The 27686-nt window shown below is 36.2% G+C and overlaps 1 protein-coding gene across 3 annotated transcripts; it reads right to left on the reverse strand.

The window, feature by feature from the left end:
• Positions 1–27686, reverse strand: ZNF518A (zinc finger protein 518A). Of its 3 annotated transcripts, XM_080823395.1 has the most exons (6): positions 27560–27686; positions 24992–25074; positions 10945–11095; positions 7436–7485; positions 6752–6875; positions 1–6607 (listed from the first exon to the last, which is right to left on the reverse strand). In XM_080823395.1, the coding sequence occupies exon 6, from the start codon at positions 6481–6483 to the stop codon at positions 2008–2010; it is 4476 nt and encodes a 1491-aa protein (XP_080679521.1). In that variant the 5' UTR covers positions 6484–6607; positions 6752–6875; positions 7436–7485; positions 10945–11095; positions 24992–25074; positions 27560–27686; the 3' UTR covers positions 1–2007. The 3 variants fall into 3 exon arrangements, with proteins under 3 accessions (XP_080679521.1, XP_080679523.1, XP_080679522.1); XM_080823397.1 differs by lacking the exon at positions 6752–6875 and having other exon boundaries at positions 27560–27622; XM_080823396.1 differs by lacking the exons at positions 24992–25074; positions 27560–27686 and adding an exon at positions 23770–23874.

Genomic DNA, 27686 nt, shown 5'->3' on the forward strand with positions numbered 1-27686 from the left:
ACACAAACTTAAGATAAATTTAATTGATGAAAATATTCATTACAGAAATTAACATTGCTTACCATTCTTTAAACACCATATACATTATTAATATATACTGTATATTTCCAATCAACTCCATTCTTAGGCTCAATTTAAGAAACACAATTGTAACAGGTTTTATACAAAAAATACTTCACTAGGAAAGTAGACAAACTGCACAAAAAAAGTACATGTGTATAATGTGCATAGCAAGATAGCTTGAAGCATCTATGTATGGCTTTCTTTAAAATAAAACTTTTGGGGAAATGGGCCCATTTGGGACCTACTGTTACAGTTGACATATGTAAACTGTTTCACATCTTTTAGGCACTTGCTAACAATAGTGTTCAATCCCTGAAAAATGAATTTACCCAAAAAAAAAAAAATTCTACATCTAAAATAAAAACCAAGAAAATAACATGGGTAAAGTCTTACATATTCCTTTTAAATTAAACAACCAGTTTTATTAGTGCATGCACAGAACTAAATTGAAAGAAAATAAACTTTTTATGTCAAAAATCTTCTGTGCAAAATTTACATAACAAACTGAAAGGTACAAAAATATGTACAGGTTTAAATTCTTTCTTATATACAGAAAAGAAGCCCTGAAGTTTTCAATCAATGAAAATGTTTTAACACTTATAGTAACAATATAACAAAAATTATACAGTAACTTGTAATATAAGAACTCCATTATCCAATAATCCAACAAAATTTGATCCAAACTTACATGGTGAAGTTTCAGTCGATGATTCTCTTGTCCTGAAAATATCCATTTTAAAACTCTACCTGCTGGGTATATCCCCTAAGAATCTGTCCTGAAGTTTTGTGTCCTGCCACTGAGTCCACTATTAATGCTTCTTCATTTCAACTGCCAACAATCAGTAAAATAATCTGCTTTGGGTTGTCAGGGAGACTGTAAAGGTGCTAACAAAAATGGTTTGTCCCAATGTGTACGTACATGTTCAGATACCTAAAGTAATTAAAGAGCAAAAATCTGATTTGCTTTGCTAATCTTGCTTCAAAATATTGTTTCTGTAGAGTGATTCTTAATTTTCAAGAAAAGCCATTCCCTTGGAAGTGCTTCTGTGTTCCACTTTTTAAATGGATGAAAACCAAGATAAAAATTGGCCATTTGGTTTATGGGGGACAAAAAATTTAAATCAAATAAGCATAGTTCTGTGCAAGAGAATCACTGGAGATTATCATCAAATTCAGAAAAATGTTCAAGTTCTTTAATCAGACTTTAAACTGGACCAAGAGAGTTTAATTCTTTGGAGGCTGCCCATCTACTATAAAGCCTGACATAGCCATTTAGAAAAAGAAAATCACCTTGGGAAGGTATTCCAATTCCTGATTTGGGACACAGCATAGAGAAAAAAGATTTACTTGTGAAAAACTCTGTTCAAGCATCATGTGATGTATCTGTAGTTAGTTAAATGTGCTCTCAGAGGAGCCTAATACCCTTCAAAAATAACTATATTTAGCAGATGTAAAGTTAAGCTCTTTACTCAAATTCTTGGTGTGTCTTCACAAATGAGGAGAAAGTCCTTCAGCTCCGTGGTGAAAGAGCCTCCTCCATCTTCAGAGAAGCTACACTTACCAGATTCATAAGGCTGGTGGAAGGAGAGAGGGGATGCAGCTGCCAGCCATGACCCTCTACTAAGAGTCACTATATAACTAAATTGGGAAAACTGTTTTATCAAAATTTTCTTTAGCCCTAACTTCCCAAGAACACATTTAAAAAAATTAAATCAAGGTACATCTGTGCTGCAATTAGTTTCTTGCTAAACTTATGTGTGCAGTGATAGCATTTTCAAATATCACACATGAAACTTTTTTAGTCTCCCATGGAAATTCAGCCAACTTTCAGATGCTCAATTTTAGGTACTATACTGAAGTAGAAAACGTCTGCCTTAAGGTAATTCAACCCATGTTTTCTTCTAAGATAATTTTACTTTTCTTTTCCTTGGTAACTACAGTAAATTATTCTAACATATTCCAGTCACGAGTGGCTTCCATTAGATGTCTCTGCCCATGACCAGCCCAAGCATCCTGATTGTCAAATACTCTACCACAAAACCAACAGTTAAATTTAGCTTTCAGAACATTTTCAGAGGTAGTTTTCACAATCTGATAATTGTTTTTGCTTGTCTTTTTGAGTGTTAATTTTAGCACAAATCTTTCTTTCACAGAACTAACAGGTTTCAATGTTTTATGTCTTTTGGAAAAATCACCATAAATCGTTTTCGAGGCATTATCACAAACTGGCTTCAGTAAAGCACTGATAGTTCTTTTCGACAATGAAACCTTAAGTACACGTCCATTAAATTTAGCAATAGTTTTCATCACACTTACTACTTCTGGTGCATCTGCATCAGGATGATTCAAAACTACAACTGGTTGGTTTCTCCTAGGACATTTCACAAGCTGTTTGGAACTAAAGGGGAAAAGCCGCAAAGTTCTGACTGAATCTCTTGAAAGCCTTGGTCTGCTAAAATCAAATGATTCACGGGCATCTTCAGGTTTAGACTTTTCTTTACACTTTCTATGTAATGTTGCTTTTTTTCTTGGAGGTTCTTCGTAACTATTCCTACACTTTCGTTTACAGTTTCTGTTTCTAGATACAAAGGCAGTTTCAGAATCTTTACTTCTTGCATAAGTTTTTACTCTTGAAAAAATTTTTTTTGAAGTCTTTTTTCTATTGAAGCTTCTCTCGATTGTACAATTTGTTTTACACCTTAATACCCTGGTGTCTGAACGGTCAGTGAAACATAATGGTTCCTCAGAAGATTCTGGGCATGTTGCAGTAGAAGTTATCACAATTTCATTTGCTGGCATCATATCATCTAGTAAGAAGGGTAAGGCATCTCTAGAAGATTCTGGCTCTCTCTGCTCTCCTCCTGTAGTCTGATTAGATGGTACCTTGTCTTTTTGCAATGAGGATGCAGAGGTGCTTACAGACAGATTGTTAGCAGCAGTCACATTCAAAACAGGGTTAAAAATCTTCAGCAATATTTTCTGTGGTGTTCCTTCAGGTCTCTTTGGCTGTATGTTTTGATAATATGTACTATTTTGGACTAATTTAGGCTTAAGCAGCTCAGTCTTATTTGGCATCACACACTTTAAAAAAACAGCTTGTTTGCCATCAGGCAAGAGGGTATAAAGAGGTGGTTTTGGAAAAATCTCATTCTGCTGTTTTACTGAGTCCAAGATATTCAACTTGGTGCCCTGATGCTCAGATACTGTATTAGGCATAGGAACAGCTCTTGCTGAAGAATTTGCTGATGTTTTGATGATGTAAGGGCCTTTTACTGGCAAAGTATTTTCTGAGCTACTTTTCATGCTCAAACAACTGCCAATGCTGGAACAAAGTGCAGGTGTCAGACAATTACTGTTTCGTTCTACCTTTAAAAAAGGTACTCTGCAAGGCTCCTTAGCTGTAGTTCCACAAGCCTGAGCACTCTCAGTTTTGACAGTGGAAACACCTTCAAGTTTCCCATTATTAAATGTTAAAATCATCCCAGGTTTCTTGTTTAAAAGAAGAGAAGCAGGTACACCTTGTGTATTAACCAATGGAAGTGGCCTTCCTGAAACAACATGTAATCCAGGCTTGTTAGCAATGTGCAATGGTACAAAAAAGCCTTTTGGAGTCTGAACAAATATAGCTTTTTTTGGTTCTGAATTCAGAAGTGGACTCTGCCTATATAAAGAACCTAAATTTTGTGTAGTGGCTCGCAGTTTATCTTTTACGAGCTGCTGTGTTATTATTGCATCTGACTGAGTCTTAAGTAATGTGCCAATACCTGAAATTCTAGGTGTCTTTTCTGAATCTCTCACATCTTGTGATATTGACAGATTTTGTTTTTCTTTTCCACTACATCTTAAATTCAGATCATTCGTAGGCACATTAATCCCTATACTGCCAGATGGAATAGAGAAAATGCCTTGTACTTTGAAGTCTTTTGAAGATTCAACTGTTTTGCCTTCTCCCTCAAGTTTCTGAAATGACTGGTCACAATGAAGTGGCAGGCCTTTACCTGGGGTGTTACTATTACTAGAGTCTTGTTTTACCTCAGATTTTGTTTTTAATCCATCCTGAAGTAACTGGTTTACTTCAGGCGGCAAAAATTCTGATGCCTGTTGACTCTGGAGAGAGAAAACAGAGGTGATTCTAGGCATCATAGGTGACTCAACATTAGAAATGTTATCCCACTTAGATTTTTCAGTCAAGCTCTCTAAATTTTGATTTTCATTAGTGTATAAGTTCTGTCCGTCACTGTTTTGTCCTTTTTCTAAAACACACTGTTCTTCAATTTCAGCTTGCATTTTTAAAGTTCCATCTTTAGTATTCAAAAGGCTAATAGATGCTAACATGCTATCTGGATTTGAGCTCTCTTTCCTCACTAGTGACAAAACTGATTCACTTATTGGTTGTTGAACAACTGTCTTGCTTGGTGAAGGTTCTTTTTGAGGGTTTTCACACATTCCTGTTCCTGAAAACCTACGTCGTTTATTAGAATTATTTACTTTTGAGTAATTATGAAAGGGCAACGATCCTTGGTTGGAAGATTCAACAGGTAACTCAGAGTTGACATAATTAATGCAATAGTTATGCATATCCCCACTGTTGTATGCATTTTGTTTGGTAGTAGAGTTGACTTTATCTGGACTTCTAATGGCAGCACCTGATATCTCAGGGTGACTCTGAGTAATATAACTTCTCCACAGGTCAATATTATCTTTTGTTTCAGCTTTTGTGGTCAAATTCACGGATGCTGACATCAATTCTGATGCTGACAAAGAAGACACATTTTTTTCATCATCCATTGTTTGAAACATATTACTTGTTTGAGATAGCAAAGCCATTTCTTTTTCTGACGTTACTTTCCCTGAAAGTATAGGAGATGAACATGAAAATGGGGTAGTTGCTTTCATGTAAACTGTGTCACTTAATTCAGTTGTTACTCCTGCTAAAAATCCAGTAGTGTCCAAAGTCCGGGGCTGCAAATTGGCAGTACTGTCCTTTGCAGCATCTGACTGTGAGCCTGGTGAATATAAATTCTGTTTATTGGTAGGTAACAACTTTATTACAATATGTTGTTTTCCATCCACCATCTTAAAGCCCATAAAATCAGCACTGTAGTTAGCAGGAATTGTTATTCTATTATTTTTCACCATTAACACTGTAGGTCCTTGTACAGCAGTCTTCAAGAAACCTAGAGTAGAATTTGATCCCTCTTCAACTCTATTACATTGCCCGGTAGACAGAAGAGTTGGCTTTTCTGACTCTGACTCAGCAGGTTTATCATTATTCTCACAATGTGGTCTTTCATCCTTTTCTTCATTTAAATGCTCTTGAACAAGATGGCTCTGGTCTTCAGATTTAGCCTGTGTTTTGTTCACTTTTTTGAGCACTTGAGTGTTTTTTTCTATACTTCTGTCACTTCCGTTGTTGATCTTTTTGCGTTTCCAGAACGTCTTCCTTGATGCATCTATTCTGTATCTTTTCAGTATCAGCTTAAGTCCTGCTGAAGTCTTTGCCATCCTCTTTTCATATTTGTCTTTTTCCAGTTTTTCTTTCGCATATAAGTGTTCTTTGTGCAAAGTTATAACATGTCTTACCAGGTGCTCTCTCCTAGTAGCACCATAGCTACAATATTGACAAGTGAAGGGAAATGTACCAGAATGAACATGAAGGTGCTTCTGAAGCTCTCCTTTGGTAAAACATACATGATGGCACTTACCACATTTATAATGGATTTCATTATGTCTATGAATGTGCTGAACAAATGTGCCAACATCCTGGGTGGAGAATCTGCACTTTTCACATTGAAAACTACCATTTACACAATGTGTGGATGCAAAATGCTTTGTCAACTCTAATAAAGTATATACACTCTCATTGTTACAAATGTCACATTTTACTAAAGTGCTTCTATGTGTCCGTCTGTGTTGTTTAAATATCTGGAAGTCATTTGCTGAAAAACTGCACATTTCACAAGGATAGGAAGGTAATTCACCATGGTGCCACATTTGAAAGTGTTTCTGCAAATCATTTGGACTATATCGAGTGCTATCTCGGCATTTTAAACAGTTGAAATTGAGTATTTTTGCAGACATTTTTAAACTCTCTTCTTCAACTCTCTCAGACTTATGGAGCAACATACACTCCTCTACACAGCTTACAGTCTTTACACTGATAGATTTTCTTGCAGTCTGTGGTTGACGCTGAAATAATTTTCTGTATTTCTCAACTTCATGTTTCAAAAAGACTTCATTTGGAATATGTATCTTCGGCAAATCAATTTTCACATTTTTTAGTTCATAATGAAAACTACTTTCTGCAATTTTTGGCCTAGGTACTGATCTGATAGTATCCACTATCTCATTTTTCACATCATAATTTTTTAAAGTAGTTTGTTTTTCATCAAAAAATAATGGTTTCTGTTCAGATGGCATGATTTTACAAAAAAATCCCAACTTCTTTTTTCTCTAAAAACTGAAGTTACTTGTAATTTAAACAGGAAACAATACTGTGCCAAGACATCTTCAAAATACCAGAATTTTTCCCACATTAACTCACCTAAAATCAAACAAAGAATTGAATTTTCGTAAGTATCAGTAACTTTCATATTTTAAAGTTCATTTTGATACAAAATAGGAATGCTGATCAAACACATACATAAAAGATATAAAAGACCTGTTAAGTATTTTAAGAACAGCTTACCAAGAAGTAATAGCTTGAAGTAGAAATAACACTAATCTGCAAGTCGGGAAATACAAGTTTTACTTCTGTCTCTGCTCTGTGACACTGGGCAAGCTTCAAGTTCTCTGCATCTCAGTTTTGTCATCTAAAGAAAACCACAACTAGATAAGCACCCTCAAGCTCTAAGATTTTTATATTAAGTTGGCATGACAATATTTAAGCAAGATTTTAAAATATCTTAATGAGAACCATAAAAATTTAAGTTCCAATTACACATGTGTCTCCAGTTACACACATGAACTATTAACTCTCTCACCTCCTTAGCTGACCCTCTGGCTACTACCTTGTGAGAAAGTCAACAGGCTTCTTCTCCAGATTCTCTATTTCCTTAGTGCTTCAGAGATAATCTAGATCTAAGATGTTTCATTTATCTAACAACAGTGACAGAAGACATCTGCTCTTTCAAGTTATCATTACTAACTGGTAAAAAAAAAAAAAAAAGAAAGAAAGAAAGAAAAAGAAAAAAAAAGGAATAGCACATTTTGCTGGGGTACTATTAAAGTCTACCTACTATCTTTTTGGTTCCCAACCATTTTGGCTCTTTGGCTTTTTGTCCCTAGAACTCAGGCAAAAGGCAGCAAGGAAAGCTCCTGGCATATGAGAATGCACCCATTACTACCTGCCTCCATTAATTCCAACACTTACTGGTTTGTGTTACTCTAGACAAGTCTCAATCTCTGTCTTCGTTTCTTCATCTATAAGGTGAAAAAAAAATTAGTACCTTCTCCATATTTCACAGGGTTATTGTAAAGATTAAATGAGAAAACATATGAACAATATTCTGTAAAGCGCTATATAAATTGTAGTTATCATTACTATATGTGATTACCATGAAATGACACATTATCGGTTAAACTACAAAAGAATAAAAAACAGGATAAGTAATAAGATGTGATAATATATTGCTGAGACTGGAATCTGAGTACTAAAGGTTCAGAAATATCAAAATGTGTATTAGAAGAATTACCTTTTCTTACTTTTGTGATCTTAAATATGTATGTATGAATAATAGACAAAATCAGATAAACTAAAGAAAATAAAGTATAAATCATGCTGAGCTTCATCTGTAATGTCTAGTCAAAGGTCTCAGCTTTAAATTTCAATTAATCTAGGGGCACCTGGCTGGCTCAGCTGGTAAAGCATGCGACTCTTGATCTTGGGTTTTGAGTCCTAGCCCCACGTTGGGCAAAGACTACGTAAATAAATAAAAACATGAAAAAAAAATAAATTCCAATGAATCTAAGTAACTAGATACTGTTTCAGAAATCCTTTATTAAGGGAATACAATTAAAAGTTAAATTACATATTAAGAGATTCTTTTAATATCTCTAACACTCAGTAATTCTGGTTGGGTCTAAAAAACACATTCTTTGATAGTCTTTAAATACACACACACACACATATACACACATACGCTAAACTGATAATGAATTCATTAACAGGGTACCAGTTTACTGAATATATTTTTAGTAGTGAAAAATCACAATTTCATTATTCAGTGCCACACACTGTGCTCTGACTCATACCATTTTCTCAGAGTTCCACTGCAAAGGGTGGTACAATGCTCAGGAACTGCACAAAATATGGAACGCTTCACAAATTTGCATGTCACTCTTTGCACAGGGCCATGCTAATCTTCTCTGCATTATTCCAATTTTAGTATATGTGCTGCCAAAGCATGCACTGGTTTTACACACTACATCTAATTCAGTAAAATATTAAAATTTTTACTTAAAATGTTTTACTCTAATTACTTAAAGTAAAATGTAAATACTTCTTCTTCAGAAGTAAGAAAAACTAAATAAATGGCTAGAATAAAGTTCAATGACAGCTGCTGCTGGATACTCCATACCAACTAAGACCCCTACAGAGTGTCACATTCTCAACAGCAACAAGCATCATAATCACCAAAGGAGACTTCACCATACCAGAATCTGAGGGTGAGGTTCAAAGAGGTGAAACTTTTAAGCACACCTATAACGGTTCTCCACTCACCTGAATACCATATTGTGGTCGTTCTGGATTATCCATACTCAAGCTTTTCTACTATACACATGATCAAGAAACTATATCATGGGTTTTCTTACAAAAGGGAAATTGCTTCTTGTAGTAGTATCACATGTGTTCAAAAATAAATTTCTAATGCTAGAAACAGACTGATAATATTTCTAAATATCAACTCCATTTCAAAATATCTACACAATTTAAAATTTTTCTTGTAAGAAAACACATACCCCAGAGTCTAAAAACCAGTGTAAAAATAGGATTTTATTTTTTTTTTTTTAAGATTTTATTTATTTATTTGACAGACAGATCACAAGTAGGCAGAGAGAAAGGAGGAAGCAGGCTCCCTGCTGAGCAGAGAGCCCAATGCGGGGCTCGATCCCAGGACGCTGGGATCATGACCTGAGCTGAAGGCAGCGGCTTTAACCCACTGAGCCACCCAGGCGCCCCAAAAATAGGATTTTAAATAACTCAATCAACTAACACTTACTAATAAATGAATGCCTACTACGAATGTGAGGCATTGTGATGGGTGCTGTGGAAAGATTAAAAAACATGGTCCCCACCCTACTGCAGCTTACAATGTGAAGGAAGAGAGGCAGGACACATTAATATACTGCTTATTCAGAGATGACCATTCAGCAACCTCACCCTTCCAGGACATGAAGAACAGAAAACAATTAAGTAGAACGCATGGCAGCCAAAACAGAGGTCACAAAGTTCACCCATTAAAGTGCATGTCCTTGGGACGCCTGGGTGGCTCAGTGGGTTAAAGCCTCTGCCTTCGGCTCAGGTCATGATCCCAGGGTTCTGGGATCGAGCCCTGCATTGGGCTCTCTGCTTAGCAGGGAGCCTGCTTCCTCCTCTCTCTCTCTCTGCCTGCCTCTCTGCCTACTTGTGATCTCTGTCTGTCAAATAAACAAATAAAATCTTTAAAAAAAAAAAAAAACCTTCAAAAAAATAAAATAAAAAAATAAAGTGCATGTCCTTTACACACAGGCAAAACAATGTTAATAAAAGGGACCTTATCAAGTAATCCACTTAGCTTTTACTTAAGCTTGGTAATGCTAAATAATTAATATTGAACATCAGTATTTTTTACACTTAATGAATGGCATGTACAATAATACAGTATTAGGGGAGCTTGTGTATTATAGGTAGTTTGGAGTTTGTTATTCACCCTCAAATTTTAAATTTGGAGAATCTATTTTTGTCTTCAACTATGTTCAACCTGCACTATGTGGAAGCAATCAATGATGACATCTGGGAGCAAATTATACTAGGGTTGCCACCTATGGGCAAAAAATATTTGTGTGTCATGAATTTCTCAGATAACATAAAAAAAGGAAAGAGGTGGGGCGCCTGGGTGGCTCAGTGGGTTAAGGCCTCTGCTTTCAGCTCAGGTCATGATCCCAGGGTCCTGGGATCGAGCCCCGCATCGGGCTCTCTGTTCAGCGGGGAGCCTGCTTCCCTTCCTCTCTCTCCACCTGCCTCTCTGCCTACTTGTGATCTCTGCTTGTCAAATAAACAAAATCTTTAAAAAAAAAAAAAAAAGGAAAGAGGAATTTTACTTTAATTTTAATCTTTCAAGCTACTAGCTAATGCTCTTTTCACTATAGTTCAATCTTTACCCTCACCAAGGATTACTGATTTTAAATCTCCATTTAAACTACTGCCCTCTCTATATATTATTACCTCCTAAGTCTTAACCAACATCTCCTCAAGCCTTGAAAAAATACTACTTGTAGTAATAGTAATACTACAAGTATGCAGTATTAATAGTAACACTACAAGTATGCCTAGCCCTTTCAAGCAAACCTGGAGAACTGCCTGCATCAAGATGGCAACTTAAGCCATCTGGTTTCCAACTTCTTCCAACTGCCCAATGAAACACAAACCAAAAAATGAAGTCCTACAAAATGACTACAAATTAGAAAAATATTCCATACACACACTGCAAGGTGTTTGGTAAGAAACAGTCCAGAGAGAGGAGTGAAAACAAATGCAAACCTACTGCCAAACACCACTTTTAAAGAGGAATTTGACTAAGGGACATTTATTTAATAAGCATTTAAAATAAGCATCTCTTATGCCCTTCCTTAGTAAGAAAGTGAAGGACATAAATCTGCCCACTCCCTCCCTGAACATACCTTGAGATTTTAGAAAGTGAGGACTTGAGTGGAAGATCATGTGGTACCCTTTGAAGAGATAGAAAGCTTGGGCTGAGGTATGGGAAGGAAGAGAATGAATCCAGAGTTCTGAGCTGGGTCCAGGGGCTGAGTTGGGACTCGTTAGCACCAGCTGTTGGGAAAAATATAAAAAGGAAATTATTTCTGAACAAAGATAAATCTTCCTATATTCATGCCTATCTTCTGTTTAACAGTTCTGTCCTTTGTCCACATTAAGTAAATTATCTCTAAGTTGTCAGGGAAAAAGTACATTAACTCCCCCATCCCTTTAACTAAAAAACTGAAAAAATCTTGGTTCATTCTTTAAGAATTCATCTCAACTACCAAAGCCATCAAAAGTTAAGCTGGCAGAAACATCACTAGCTGCAGCAGCTCAACAAAGAGAAAATAACCTGAACAGAGAAACCCTTCCCATTCCCCCATCCAGCAATGAAAAACAGTAACTACACAAAAGTTTCTACTACCGGAAAAAGGAGGAATCTTAGGGGGTAAAAATAAAATAGTAATTGGCAATTTCAGTAAGACCTGAGATAATATACTAAAAAAAAAGAAAACTAAGAACATATTGCCATGAAAGAGAGAACAAAGTAGATGGGAGAGAAATAATGATTTTGAAAATAAGAAAAAAGTAACATTTGAGTTTTGGGTTTTTTTTTAAAGACCTGAATTTTCAAAATCAAAGGCTCCTCAAATGCCAGGCAAGATTATTAGTTAGAAGAGAACATAAGACTCAATGTTTATAATTTATCCTCAACAAATTTTTGAGTTTAAATAAAAATGAAATACTACCAAAAAAAAAAAAATGTAGAGAAGTAGAGTTACCTAAAAGGGTATTTTTCAACAGCAATGCCAACTTTAATCAGAAATCAATATTAATCAGACATTTTCGGGACGCCTGTGTGGCTCACTCGGTTAAGCACCTGCCTTCGGCTCAGGCCGTGATCCCAGGATCCTGGGATGGAGTCCCACATCAGGCTCCTTGCTCAGCGGAGAGTCTGCTTCTCCCTCTCCCTCTGCCTGCCATTCCCCCCTGCTTGTGCTCTCTCTCTGACAATTAAATAAATAAAATCTTAAAAAAAAAAAAATCAGACATTTTACTCAGAGTGACATAGAGTTCTGAGGAAAACAGAATAACCCAAGGTTCAATTCTCTACACAGGAAAATTCAAATGTAAAGGAAAAACACAATTTTAGATATATAAAGATTTAAAAACTATACTACATATGTACTCTTCTGGAATAAAGTTTCAAGTAAATACTTTAGCAAAATCAAATTTTAATCAGAAAAGAAAAACTTAAAAAAGGAAAAATGTGTTATAGAAGAAATATCTGTCAACAATAAAATCTATGAAATAGAAATAAAAGTAGATATTTTGTTAATACAGTTAAGAAATGCAGAAAAGACATGAATAAGAGAACACTTATGACAAAACAAATATGTAAGAGGTCCTTAAAAAAAAATTTAACGATAGGAAACAGGAGACATGAAAATAGCAACAAATTTCTAGTGCTGGAAAGCAGATAAATTAGTAAATGACCCTGCCAACACAACAAAACTTAATCCCAGACAGACTGGGTAATGCTAAGAACTAACCTATTTTAGTTCTGAATCTTCGAAAGGCTTAGGAACTGGCAAGTACCAAGTAACTACAAAAAAGAGAGGAGAAAGCTAAAATAAAGAGGAATTTGGAGAAAGCTGCTTGAGTTCTGGTTTGATGCTAAGATTCCTTCCCCACTCCGTAAGAAAGGTTACTGCTATTTCCCCACCAAAGCAGATGCCTGCAGGTTTATTCTCTACAGAGAATACACGGACTCTCTTAAGCAGGGGATACCAGACACAGCTGAGAGTGGGTACTATACCAAAAGCCAGAGGATTAAATGACCATATATGGATGAGACACAAACCCCACCCCAAGCCCACTATTCCCCCTTCTACACTGGCTCCTAGACTAACATAGTGCTACTAAAAATACGGTCTGCGGATGGTCCATGAAACATTCCTCACCAGTTCACAACAACATATGTACAGAAACTGACAGGTAAGCATTTAGAAACTACTATAGCAACTTTACAGAGTTAAGTTTCTATCTGTTGAATCAAACAATAAAAATGTGGACTTGTATTTTATATGCCTTCATTTTTAAAATTTCATTTTCTGGTAATACACAAAATAAAAATCTGTACACGAGCAGGAAGAAAGTATATAACTTCCAATTTACTTCTAGAAATGTATCCTAAAGGTAATAAGCAGGTTCAATGAAGCACTGCTTACAGAAATCACAAAACCAAAAATAACAAAATGTCCACCAATAAATAATGGTATTTTCATTCAGTGGAATATTATTCAATTTAAAAAACAATATTGTAAACCTACATTTATTAATTGGAAGATATTCAAGATGCATTTAATAAAAAAAATAAACAGCACATATTAGGAGTTAATTTGTTCAAATATTGGTAAGTGTATAGAGAATAGATGAATAAGGAACAAACACACAGGCCCATACAAACTCATAGTAAAAAGTCAAGAGTAGGGATGCCTGGGTGGCTCAGTTGATTAAGCAACTGCCTTCAGCTCAAGTCATGATCCTGGAGCCCTGGGATTGAGTCCCACATCGGGCTCCCTGCTCAGTGGGGAGTCTGCTTCTCCCTCTGACGCTCCCCCTTCTCATGCTCTCTCTCTCAATTTCTCTTTCAAGTAAATAAAATCTTTTAAAAAAGGAGTCAAGAGTACACATTTAAAAGTGTTTATCATGATTACTGGTCATCCTTAGGTGTTTCTTAAAATGCTGTCCTTGGATCACTACAGCCTCCACACTGGCAAACTTATCACAGCACAAGCAAACAGCTTACATTTGGATGTGATGAAATGACCTCCTGCCTCTAGACTATACTGTTATGAAACTTTATCAAAAAATGGCATGAAGCCATGAAAATTCTGAAGTTCTCAAGCAGAGCAAGTGAATCCTGTGGTAAACCAACTGAGTTTTTTCTGAACAAACTTAAAATAGTAAAACTGATGCTAGCAAAAAGTTGAGGAATGTTGACACTAAAGGTGGAAATCAAAACAAAATCGGTATCATTCAACATTGTACACGGTACACAGTACATCAGTACTGCATCAGTACACAGATACCCAATCACACCCATGCAGAGAGGACTGTACAACAGCCATAAAGTTACTGGCAAACATTATACTCAGAGAATAAAAAATTATGCTATGTTACTCATGGTATATAAATTCATGCTATTGAGAGGTCACTTTTTTTTTAATTTAACAGTTAATCTGTGAGCCCTGAGGATACCTTAAAAAGTAAGTAAAGGAAGCTGGCACCACCAGAGTAAGTTACGAATGCAGTGTTCTTATACAAATATAAAGCTGTATTTTATATAGAAAACAAATGGTATTCAACTAATATGTTTCCTGATCTTAGTACATCATTAAAAGAAAAAAATTTAAATAAAAAGAAATTAAAACTTCTTTAAAAAGATAAATAGGAAAAACTGTAACACTGATCTAAATTTGACGATTATTTTCTATTTTTCTATGAAAGTTTGCTTTTCAAAAGTTTGCATTATACCACTTCACTTACAAACCTACAGTAGTATGTTTTTTGCTAACCAAAAGAAATCCAAAGAGGGTTGGGGTGCCTGGGTGGCTCAGTGGGTTGGGCCTCTGCCTTCGACTCAGGTCTTGATCTCAGGGTCCTGGGATCGAGCCCCGCATCGGGCTCTCTGCTCGGCGGGGAGCCTGCTTCCTCCTCTCTCTCTGCCTGCCTCTCTGCCTACTTGTGACCTCTCTCTGTCAAATAAATAAATAAAATCTTTAAAAAAAAAAAAAATCCAAAGAGGGTTTGTTTTTACAAAAAAAGAAAAAAAAAACCAAAAAAACAATCTAAAACAAACAAAAAAACCAAAATCAGCGTTCAGCCTCTATTTTGCAGCAATCTGTTACAGAGGCAGCATGCAGCCCAAGCAGTGAGAACGGCACCGCCAAGCTCCTTCCCCAGGAACTACAGGTCAGTATGTCAGCATCAGGAGGCCAGAGCTTCGAACTCTGTCTGTGGGCATCTGTGCTTTATCTCAATTATTCTGGCCTCCCAGCAAGATGTGCCTCCTAACGTATCAGAAAAGCCTAAGACTAAGGTTATTTTGGGGGTCTGAGAATACTCAAAAAATTTCCACATGAATTAGTGCTAACTGCTTCTTTGCTTTATACCATTTCAACTTATAAAAGGTTTCCTAAGAATGCTCTATTTTCAGATAGTGGAGGAAATCTTTACAGTATACAAAGAAATGAACAGCATGGATAATACTGAACTATTTTTACATCAGCTAAGTATATTATTCTTCAATAAAGCACTGGTTTTCATCTGACAAAACTTTATTCAGAATTTTCTTTTTTGATGCTATCTTTAATAGTTTTAATACTGACATTATATAGAATATGTAAAATGAATTGGAGTAATTACTCTCCACCATTTCATCTCTGGAATAGTTCACTAAACATGAGAACTGCCTACTCCTTAAAATTATACAACTGTACCAAAATACCATAACGGCCTGATACCTCTTTGGATTTTAGCCCTTACAAAACTTTGAAAGGTCTTCCATGATTTCTGGGCTCTTGGGGGTTTCTACTGCTTGAATTATTTTTCTCAATTCATATTTTCCCTGAAAATAACCGATTTCCTTCACATTGTCTAAGTATACCCCCTTAAACCTCACTTTTAACAACCTATTGTACAGAAATAAAAGCACAACATATGTAACAGTATCACTTAAACATCCACGCATAGGAGAATGATTAAGTAAATTATGGAACATTTACCCACCTGAAAACATTATAAACAAAAAGGTTTATGTATTAAATTGACTTAGATTTCGTTGTGAATTTTTGTTTTGTTTTGTTTTGAAATAAGGAAGTTACAGATGAAAACATGTAATACATTTTTCTATTAGGAGGAAAGATCCTCATTTTCATGTCAGGAGCAAAGATACTATAGGGCTATGTTTGTATAGGCATAGACAAATCTATAGAAAGTTACCTCTCAATCTACTGGCAACAAGTTAAATTTCTTAGGGAATGGACAGCAAGGCAAAGCAAAAGACAAACCTACCCAAACAGCAAGGGGAGAATCATCAACTCTCCTAAGTACTCTGAGTGAAACCAAGAGGACAATGTTACTACCGCCAAGTCTTCACTGAAGCTTGTGTCTACTCTTGCCCTTGAATTCTAAGAAATTTAATATCCTTAAAACAATTCCTCCTTTTACAGCTAACAGTGACTTAAACTACTTTAAACTAGTTCTATCACTTGTAACCAGACTCTTAAGACATTAAGTTGATAGATCAATGTTGACTGCCTTTAATTCACAAAAAGGTAGGTTTCGTGATGATTGTTTAAAGAGCAGTAAACTTAAACTTGCACAAAAGGAGCAAAGGCTACCTAGAGCAGAAAAAAAGAGTAATATTGGAAGAAAAGCATTTTTCTCCCATGGCACTGTGGGATCTAGATCACAGAGAAAATGTATAATGGTGAGGTTAAGTGAGAACAGACTACAGAGGACAGATTTGAACTTGAAATGAAAGGTAACCAGGAGCCATGGTGAGTTCATGAGCAGAGAGAAGTTATAAAAGCAGTATTTTAGAAATATTATTAGAATGGTACTAGAAAGCAAGATATATTGGAAACAATAAAAATAGAAGTCAGAAAATTTAGAGGACTAACTGACAAATCCAAATAAAAAGTGAGGAACCAGACAACTGGCAATGTTAACATAGGTTAGGAATTGCAGAGAAATTTTAAAAAGATGATTCCCGAAGTGAAATGCCAAGGATAAGAAACAACTGAATAGAGTACAGTAAATCAAAAAGCACCATTCCTAGAGTTTCATTTGCTTTCTACAACAAATTACAAAGCAAAGACATTCTACAGTCTTTAGCTTTACTGAAATGATATAAAAAGAATCTATATGCTCTTTATTAAATTCTTGTTGCTTAAGCATTAAAGAACTAAAAAAAACTCTGATTTTAGCTTCCCCTCATTTGTAACTCAGCATGTAGCTCTGTAACCTAACGTCACATCACACAGAAGGACTAATATAATTAGCCATTATTTTGTATAACAATTTCATTCCTTGAGTCATCAAATTCTTTTCTACAGAGATAACTGAATTCAAAACACTCATATGAATATATAACTAGAAATAAAACAAAAGAAGCATGCAGCAAGAAGAGCTTACTGAAAAAAAACCTAAGGTTCTGCCTAAAAGGGATCTAGAAGAAAATTACAAAAAAACCTAAAACTTTGTTTAAAAGCAGAACCTTATAGTGCCTTCAAAATAATAATCTTTTCATGACGTGAAACACATTCTGGGCTTACTTTTTTTGGTAGATGCTTTAAGTTTTTAAAAAGTTTACCTGTAGGGGTAATACTTACCATATTTTAAATAAGTGAAAGAATACATTTTGTAGAATTAATAGATATAATAAAAGGCAGCTCTCTCCAAATCACGGCCTAATAAGCAACTTAAACACAGAAAAGAGAAATGAAGAGCTAAATATGCTAATGTAATTAAGGACAGATACAGAGAGATTCAAAATGCTAGGATACATGTGAGCCATGTACCACTCAGGTAGGTTGGTAACACTGGTTGGTACACAATTAATGAAGGAGTCCCAAATCAAAAGTCCCAAATCAAAAGTTAAAATATAGAAGCAGTTCCTGGTTCAGGTTAATCTTCTTTCTTATTACTGACACAATGACTACATATATAAAGTACAGTGCCCAATATCTAAAGATGCTTTCTACTCCCCTACACATACACCTTTATTCACTTTTTTATCCTATTTCCTTTCACCGGGCTTGTCATCCCCTTCTATCTTCTCAATACTGGTTGAACTTCCTTTCTAAATCTATCTCCTATAGGGACATGAAACCTGTAATACACACAAATCTCTTCCTTCTCTGAATATCCATTTAAAGTACAACCACTGCTCACCATTTCATTACGCTGCTTTATAGTCACATCATTTCATTTTTAAGTTTTACCTCCCAAGGTAATTCATAATCTTCTTAAAGACAAGTTCTATTTTATATTTTTCATTTATCCCTCACAAAAACCAAGACGATTGATACACAGGGTCCTAACACACTCTTGACGCATTTGTTCTTTTACTTGTGACCAAAATATCTGACTTCCTGTGATTTTAATTAAATTACTTTATAGCAAATGCTACAGATCATGTAAAATTTTTTGCTGTAATGGAATTTGACTTCACACACACACATGCACACACTCTATCACACCTTCAGAAATCACATTTTCAGTATGTGGGAACTGGGAGAAAAATCAGAAGTAATCCACCCAAAGTAAAATAGAAACCACTCAATTTAGTATGGGAAGGAGAAAGATTATTTCATCTCTTGTGCTTTTCTTCTTTTGTCATTTTGCTGTGGCAATGATGTAGATCAGGCAGATTTTACTTAAGATTTTGGAATGCACGGTGGGGGGAATCAAAAAATTTATGGCTATCTGACTGGGACGACACGCATCAACATGCATCCCATTTACCCTCAGATTCCCACAATAATACAAACTATTCAAATTTTCTCTGGCCCCCAAAATCACCTGTCTCTATGACAGAAGCAAATTCTACTTCCCAGGCTTCCCCACCTTAGTAATATAGCACCACAATCCATCCAGTTACTCATCTCAGAAATCAAGGAATCATCCTGCATCCTCTTTCCCCCTACTCCCACGCTAATCCATAAGCAAGACTTGTCAATTCCATCCCCAAAAAACATCTTGAATTCTTCTCTCCATCTCTACTGTCATCATCTCAGTCCACTGTCATCTGTAACTTGAATTAAAATAACCTTCTAACTGGCATTCATGCTTCCCTCTTGCCCACCACCTTCCTCTGAATCCATTCTCCACACAGGAGCAAACGTGATCTTAATATAAAATAGATCACTATGCTCCCTGCTTTAAAATCTGCAGTGGCTTCCCAAAGCACTTAAAATAAAATTTAATCTCTGCCAAGGCTTACAAGGAGCAGTGACATCTGGTACTGTACCTCCTTCTTAAACTTCACCTCACACCACTCTCATCATCTGTAACTATACTCCAGCAAACTACCATAGATAGTCTCTCAGTTCCTCAAATACTCTTTTCCTATCTCGGGCCTTTGCACCTGCTATTCCCTGCTTGAACTGTTCCTTCTATTCTTCCAATGGCTAGATCTTTCTCATCTTTTAGGTCTCAGCTCAAATATCATCACCTCAAGAAAGGCCTTCCCCAACCTATAAAGCATCACTTCTCAAACAGAAAAAAATTATTCCCTATCTAAACCCCTTGTATTTCTTTTTTGTAACACTTTGGGAATATTTTATGTATTTGCCAATTTATTTTCCAGCTGTCTCCACCACTGGAATAAAAGCTGTATAAGCACAAGGAACATATCTGTCATGTTTTTTGCTGTATCACCAGCATCTGGCATAGTGTTGGCCATGTAGCTAGCACCAAATCTGTGCCAGTTTTTGTTCGAAACATTGAAAATACAGCAGTGAATAAAACAGACAAAAATCCATCACCTCGTGGACATAACACTCTGCTAGTTATTTAGGTGATAAACAAAGTAAGTAAATTATTTAATATATTCAAACATCCCAAGAGCTACAGAGAAAAATAAAGCAGAGAAAAACAGGCAGAACTCGAGAGTTGCAATAAATGTGAAATCAGGTAGCCCTCATTTGAAAAAGTCTTATTTGAGCCAAGATGCTAAGAAGTGGAGGCAGAAAACGTTCTGAGAAAAGAAATAGTAAGTGCTAACACTGAGTGTAGAGTGTGCCTAACATGTTCAGAGACTAGAAAGAATGTCAGTATGACTGAAACAGAAAACACTAGAGGGAAAGCAGTAGGAGATGAAGTCAAAGAAGTAATGGAACTGGAACAAGGCCTGAGGGACACCAAAAGGACTCTGGTTTTACTATAAATGAGATGGGAAGCTACTGGAGCACTTTGGGTAGAGAAATAACGTAAGCTGAATGATTTTTTAGAGATCACTTTGGCTGCAATGTTAAGAACAGAGTATCTGGGAAGGAGGTAAGAGTGAAAGCCAGAAGACCAGTTTGGAGATAATTATACTACAACTGTCAGGAGAGAGATGATGGCGACATGAGACAATGGTGGAGAATTTGGTAGAGACAATGAGGCATGGTTAGATGGTGGATATGCTGTGACGACCTAGCCAAAAGATATGCTGACAGACTAAATCTGTCTGTGAAGAGAGAGAGTATGTTAAGGATTAACTCTTAAAGTCCTAACATCAGCAACCAGAAGAAATGGATTGCTATTTATTAATATAGAAAGACTATGTGGAAACACTAAGTATAAAAAATATATCAAGAGTTCAGTTTTAGCCATATAGAATTTGAGAGATCTAGTAGATATTCAAGTGGAAATGTGGATGTGTAGCTGAACAGAGAATACACAGACCTTGGGGTAAAATAAAATTTTTGGAGTCACTGGTGTGTGTATGTATTTATGTATTCAGAACTGAATAAAATCACCAAGGAATAAGTATACACAGAGAGAAGTCCAAGGGCTAAGCCTCAAGATACTACAACATTTAGAGTAAAAAGAGAAGAAAAAACTAACTAGGAAGAATAAAAGGAATAATCAGTGAGGTAAGTTAGGAGAGTGGTATCCTAAAAGCAAAGTAAAGAGTTTCCCGGATCAGGGATTGATCAACTCTGTCAAGCAAGATCAGGAGTGAGAACTGACCACTGGATTTAATGTCAAGACCACTGGTGACATTGATCAGCCCCGTAGAAGGGCTGACTAGCACAGATTTAAGAGGAAATGGGAAGAAGGGAAGTGGAGATGAATACAGACAACTCTTTTAAGGAGTTTTAGTATAAAAAACCAAGAGAAGAACTGAAGTAGTGTTATTTTCTTGTTTTGTTCATTTTTTAAAACTGGGAGAAATTACACTGAAAAACTGATGATGAAGGAGAAAAAACAGAAGCAGTAGCAATGTCTTTCACAGGATGAGAAGGCGTGGGATCTAATGAACAAGTGGAAGAGGTGAACTTAGAAAATAATAAAGATAATTGATCTATAGTTACTATAGAGGAGGATAATGGGAAAATGTGAGCATGAGAAGCTGTCAAATGAAATGCCTCATTAAGTCTATGATAGGTGGTCCACAGCCAAAAGCCTGCGGGCCAAATGTACCCTGCTGCCTTTTTTTTTGTAAATTAAGTTTCATTAAAACATTGCTACATTCATTCATTTACATATTGCCTATGGCTGCTATCATGTTACAACAGCAGCTGATAGGCCCAAAGAAACCACCCTGCTCACAAAACCTAAAATATATACTATCTGGCCATTTATAGCAAAAGTTTGCCAAACCTGGTAAATAGGAATGTACCAAATGTTAATTCTTTTGAGTTGAGGATCAGTTAACTGGTTATTGAATAAAGAAGGTTAAGTAGACAACAGCATTTAATGGAAGAATTAACCTACATATCATTCCTAGTATCTGGAGCTCAAAACAAGTATTATTACGAGTAATCAAACATTAATTTCATTCTTTATCTCTCTCAGAATGTTTTTATATCTACTGCAATATTAGTTTTGAACTGGCTGTATCTCTACAGGAAGGATATGGTTTTGACAGTTACTATGAGATCTCTCAAAAAAAGGGGGCAAAGAAGAAGAAAAAAACTAATTTTATATATGTTATATGTATATAACATATATAAAACAGAACAGCATTGCAGGTTAATGACTGTTTTTTTAAAAATTTCAAGGCAGAGGAATATAACAAGATCTTTTCCACAAGTAAATTTCCATCACTCGATTACACTTATTTTGTATCTTAGCATCACAAAAGTGGCATCACACTTAAAAGAAATATAAACATTTTATTCAAAGAAATCCCCACCTTATCAGAAAATAAAATGTGTTTGGTTTTCCAAATGCCTCACACATGAATTTACCTATAATACTCAACCTTGTATCTCACTACCTCTCACTCCCCCAAAATACAAATTGTTACAGTCAAAATCAACCTCCGCCCCATCTTGATCAGCCCTCAGTCATTTTCAACTCCATCCTTTCCTCAATTATTCTGTGCCTAACAAAACTTGACTCATAAGTTAAAACCCATTTGCTGTGATACCTCCTTCAAGAAACCTGCCAGTCCTTCACTAATTTCTTTTCTATCAGAACTCAGACTTAAAATCCATACCATACAATCATGCATTCACTTATCTGCTGTTTGTATTATTTCACATATGTTAATCCGGGTTCCTTAACTAAACTATAAGCACTCTGAAGGCAAAGAATTCCTTTTATTCTTTCATATTACTAAAATGCTGGCACAGCACTGATTATTCTCAACACATACTTATTGATCAGTGTAACCTAAATCTATAAAAACGTGCCTCATTAAAGAAGTCCACCATCTACTCAGCTAGCAGGTAGAATGCTTGACTATCCAGACAGTTGCACATACTTGTACATCGTAGACACTCAACAAATGTTTGTAGGTTGAATGAAGGACTGAATATATACATGAATGATGAGCGATGGGCATCTTTCATAAGGTGGAAGAAAAGGGCAAATTGTGGATGGATGTGATCAATGTGAAGCTATAATCCTAAACTGATAAGGGCCAAATATCCCTCAGAACATTTTCTGCTGCAATCCAATTCAAACTATTTTATATACAAAATTTTGGCACATAGGACTGGGAAGGACACCATGGTAACTGACAGGATCAAAAGAAAACCATAGATACTCTTAACCATGGTCCCTAGAACTGAAACTGGCATGCTATCGCCACCCGTCTCCCATTTCCATATGGCTTCACGTTTTCCTACTACAGATGGGGTCCTCATACATGTGGGAAAGAATGTCACTAACCCCCTACCCCATTAGTAACTTTAGAGAAAAGGGAGGATCTTTCTCCTAGGATTCATACATCAATTTCAAAGAAGGATTCTTGATTATCAAGATTCTGCTTGATTAACAGGCCATCACTGTTTCAATAGGGATGACTAGGCTTGGGTTATAAGACTATATGACTGGCCTACTAACCACTCATAATAGGGGAGAGATAGCTCCCCAAACGAAGAGATACTGAGTTGATAAAATTAATATACAGCTGACCCTTGAACAAGACAGCTTTGAACCACGCAGGTCCACTTGTACACAGATTTTTTGATACAGTATAGTACTATAAATATATTTTTCTCTTCCTTATGATTTTAATAACATTTGCTCTTCTCTAGACTACTTTACTATCATTTGTTATTAAGAACACAGTATCTAATATATATAACAAACAACATATGTTAATCAAATATTCATGCTATCAGTAAATCTTCCAGTCAACAGAGGGCTTACAGTAATTAAGTTTTAAAGGAGTCAAAAGAATACATGCAGATTTTCAACTGTGTAGGGGGTCAGTTTCCCTAATCCCTGTGTTGTTCAAGGTCAACAAATACATATTTCTTTTTCTACCAGCTATAACCTTTTAACAACCCAATTTTAATTAGGAATCAGTGATGGTTTTACCACACTGTGAAATTATTTGACTTTCCATGAAACCAATATTTTTTAGCTATTACCATTTCTTGAAATGAGACCCATGTGAAACCTACTTAATTATCCTAAGCGTCAAGTCATGCAACTTCATTCTGATATTCTGATATGTTTCATGCAGTCAAACCAATAGTGATTTTAAAATTTAGTCAGACTTTGCTCACAATTTTTAAGATGGAATAATTCAAATCATTTTGGTCAGTCATCATAGAGGAGCCTCTTGTTTACTTCATTACTTGAAGTTTTCATTCTTCATCATATTACTTTTTCTGAGAATTTTGGATCAAACACAGTAAAGAAAATTCTTAGCACTCAGCATTTACTTTATTCAAGAACAACACAGTACCCATGTGAACCTAACTTAGTAAGAGGGCAAACAAATGTTATGTAGGAAGCAATTACATATAAAAATGAACACAGGTAAGTACCCAGTATCTAAACTTTGCCACTCTCTACTCACTGTACTTAGTTGTTAGACATTAACTTCTAATAAAATAAAACACTCCTGCCTTTGTGAAAAATGACCTTGAAAACAAAGCCATCTACTAGAAAAACTCATGGCAAAACATGGTGATGATTACTGAAGTAATAATTTAAGTTGGTTTAGTCTACTTCAGCTATTTCAGTAGTTATGTAAATAATCTTATTTCTAATTTAGGGTTATATTTATGGGTACACTTACTGTATTTGGTGAGAGGTATTATATGATACTGTGGTATCCCAGTACCTATCCAAAACAAACAGTAAGAGACACTCGTGTTTCAAGGGTAGATAAACCATGTTTTTGTACAAGGGTACAATATTTTCCACTGAGTATGCAAAGCTTTCCTTATAATACCATGGATTTGATGGCAGATTTTTTTTCCTTCTTTTTGTTCACACCAGAATATTCAAAAGATTGTCTTCAGGAAACCAGTCATAACTCCACAGTGATTCTCAAGTACCTTTTCTGACTCATAATGTAGATGCCATTAATCATAATATAAATATATTTCAGCTTTTCTTTAGGTGCATTACTTTGCACTTATTAGAGCAAAACACAAACACTCTTCTGGTCATTTATACAACTTCAAAACATCTTCCTACTATATGTAACTCCATCATTCATCACCCAAAAGACTTTAACGCTGTCTTAATATTTAGAAGAATATAGTTAAAATTATCATTACATCAATAATGGAGTATTAAATAATATACTACAAAACCAAAAAAGACCTTTTTTGCTTACATTAAAAGAAAACCTGTAAGTATTTTATGTAGGCCAAAAATAAAACTGTAAGAAACTTATGTATACATAAGTATTTTACCTTATTTTGTCCAATATCAAAACATATTAACTTACTGCTTAATAGACTACATGCTGTAATACTTTAATCTTTACCATACCTCCTTCTTCAAGGAACAAAAGGCACGCAATTTAATGCTTGGACAAAGCCACAATCAGGAACAGTGATCAAAAGAGACGGTATCTGGAAATGAAGACCAAGATTTTAAAACTGACTGCAAAACCTGTTAGTAAAATGTTTTTATACTCTTGATTCAATTATGCTTCATATTATGTGTTTAAATTTAAGAGGAAAAAGAAAACCTTCTCCACTTCTGGCCCATAACCCACCATTGCTACTCCATGATAACATGTTATAAATTTATAAAAATCACAAAACTCAAAGTTTAGAAGGGATGTTAGGCTCAATCTAGTTCACTTTCTTTGCTTATTTCAAGATCAGGAAAATGAATCTTGCCAAAATCACAAACCAGAACAATCTAGATTTGATTCCAAGCCAGATATCCTACTACCAACTCCACCATACTACCTCTTTATACTCACTTGTGCTTTCTAACATCCCATGAAAATTGCTTACCACGCAAAGCCAACACCCCCATACAGAACTAAAACATTCATAGCCTACACACCTGGAATCAGATAATAAAAATTTCAACTTCACCACAATTCTTTCCTTCTCCTTATAGTGCTTTATCACAAAACTTTTGGTAGAGTCCCCTGAAGGAAACTGAGCAAGACTCAAAACTTTTATCATCCCCCTCCCAAAAAAGTTGTATTAAGTGATCTAAAGCAGACAATGCTTCCATAAGAACAATTCCAAACAGAAAAGTAAACAATAAAAGTACATTAAAGGACATGTTTAAAGTATATTCTGAAGTCAAAATGTGTATTTATGCTAAAATATATCTTCTGGAATGCTTCAAGATACAAAAACTTGGGACCACATGTACTATTAAGAAAGAATAGAATAGGATTTAAAGTGTGATAATAATTTCTAAAAAAAAACCTCAACCATTTAAAAACTCATACATTATCGATACACAGATAGGTATTCATTGTGGTTGTATATTCTTTTACCCTTCCATAAAAACAGATATAACATTTTGAACTGACATTCATTCTTACTTTCACTGCAACAATAAGGAATAATCTGGATGTGCAAAACAGGTCAGATACCTGCATTTTTTCCCTCCCTCCCCTTTTGTTAACAATTTTCTACACTCGGGGCTCATCTTATTTGTAAGAATTTTAACAAAAATGAACGTGGTCTACTATGCTTACCATCCTCATGAAATGCTAATGGCCTGAAAAATGTTAACCCAATGCAATGTCTTCCTTTATAAATATCAGAAACATACTGTTTTGCTAAAAGATAATAAATTCATTTCTATGGATTTGCAGCTAAAACTTTGAAAAATGTCAGGTTATTTCACTCCCTCAACTTAAATGGTTTCTATCTGTTCAACCTGAGAATACTAACTTAAAGGTACACTCAAATCAGATCCCTGGCTGCATAAAAAAACAAAAAAACAGTAAACTAAGCCTAACACACAGTCACTCAAGTTAATGAAATTCCTATCCTGATGTACAGTTTAGTGTCTTTTTCACCACTGCTATAACCAAAGTTCAGCATTCTTACGAATTCCTTAAATATTGGCTTATTTTATTTTTCTGGTGTTTTTTAGACTTTTGATATCCAAAACATACCCAACGAATGTTTCGGCTAAAATAGCTCACAAATACTAAACGTCCCCCGAATTAAGCAAAACTGAACCTAAACTTTTGTATCCTGAACCTTAAAGCTACCCTGTTTTGTTGGTCTACTTAAAAGAGTTACAACATTTCACCTTATATACATTCACCCTATATATTTTCCATTACCATATCCATCTAGGAAGAGACTGTCTACTTGACAATGAGGACACCATGTTAAGAACAGACTCAAAATGGACCCTACAAGTGAGAAAGCCAGTTACAAAGAAATCCATCGGCCATTGGGTGTGGTTGGGGTCTGCAAGAAGGGCGCCTTTGGCCAACTCTGTGGAGGAGGGAGCGCGCGCCAGAGAGCTGAGCGTAGCTGCAAGAAAAGACCTCCAATGACCAGAGACTGGACCCACAATGGGGACGCCGTCGAGTCGGACTGCCGTGGGCCTGCGAATCTACAGCTCGAGGGGTGCGGTCGCAGCAGTACCCATGCTGTCTCCACCAGCCCCGGAATGCGCCGAGTGGGTGCTTCGAGCGCCGCGCGCCCCGCTCCGTCCCAAACACCGCGCCCGATCCGCCCCTTCCTCCGGGGTTCGGCTCCCCTCGGACGCGCGGAGGCACACGGTCGCCGCGCTCCCGCGCCAGCTCCTAGGCTGTGGGAGAAGCAAAGTTCAAAAAGCCCGAACGTAGTGCAAACCCAGCTAAGAAGAAGAAGGTTAGCTCTAGCAGCCTGCAGGAGCGCTGAGTAAAAGAGGCGACTTCTCTAGAAAAACTTTGCGGCAAGTTAGGCGGAAGCGCTGAATAGCCGGGACTATTTAGCAGGCGCTTCCTATCACAAGAGGCGGAACCCTGAGCCGGTTCAGGGGACCCTCATACCCCCACAAACTCGCATTTTGCCCCCTGGCTGGCCATCTAGAAGTCCCGGCATCCTAACAAGTCGGGGCGGCCCCGCTCATCGGGAATACCTGTCGTGGTCCCCATTGCCTGCGAGTCCCTGATGGCGGCCATTACGCTTCCATCCGGGTATTGCCGAAAAGCCGATCGCGGCGCTACCGGGAGCGCACGCTGCGGCGGAGGGATCCGCCGGGCTGT

The sequence above is a fragment of the Martes martes genome (assembly GCF_963455335.1).
Source record: "Martes martes genome assembly, chromosome: 14".
Taxonomy (NCBI): domain Eukaryota; kingdom Metazoa; phylum Chordata; class Mammalia; order Carnivora; family Mustelidae; genus Martes; species Martes martes.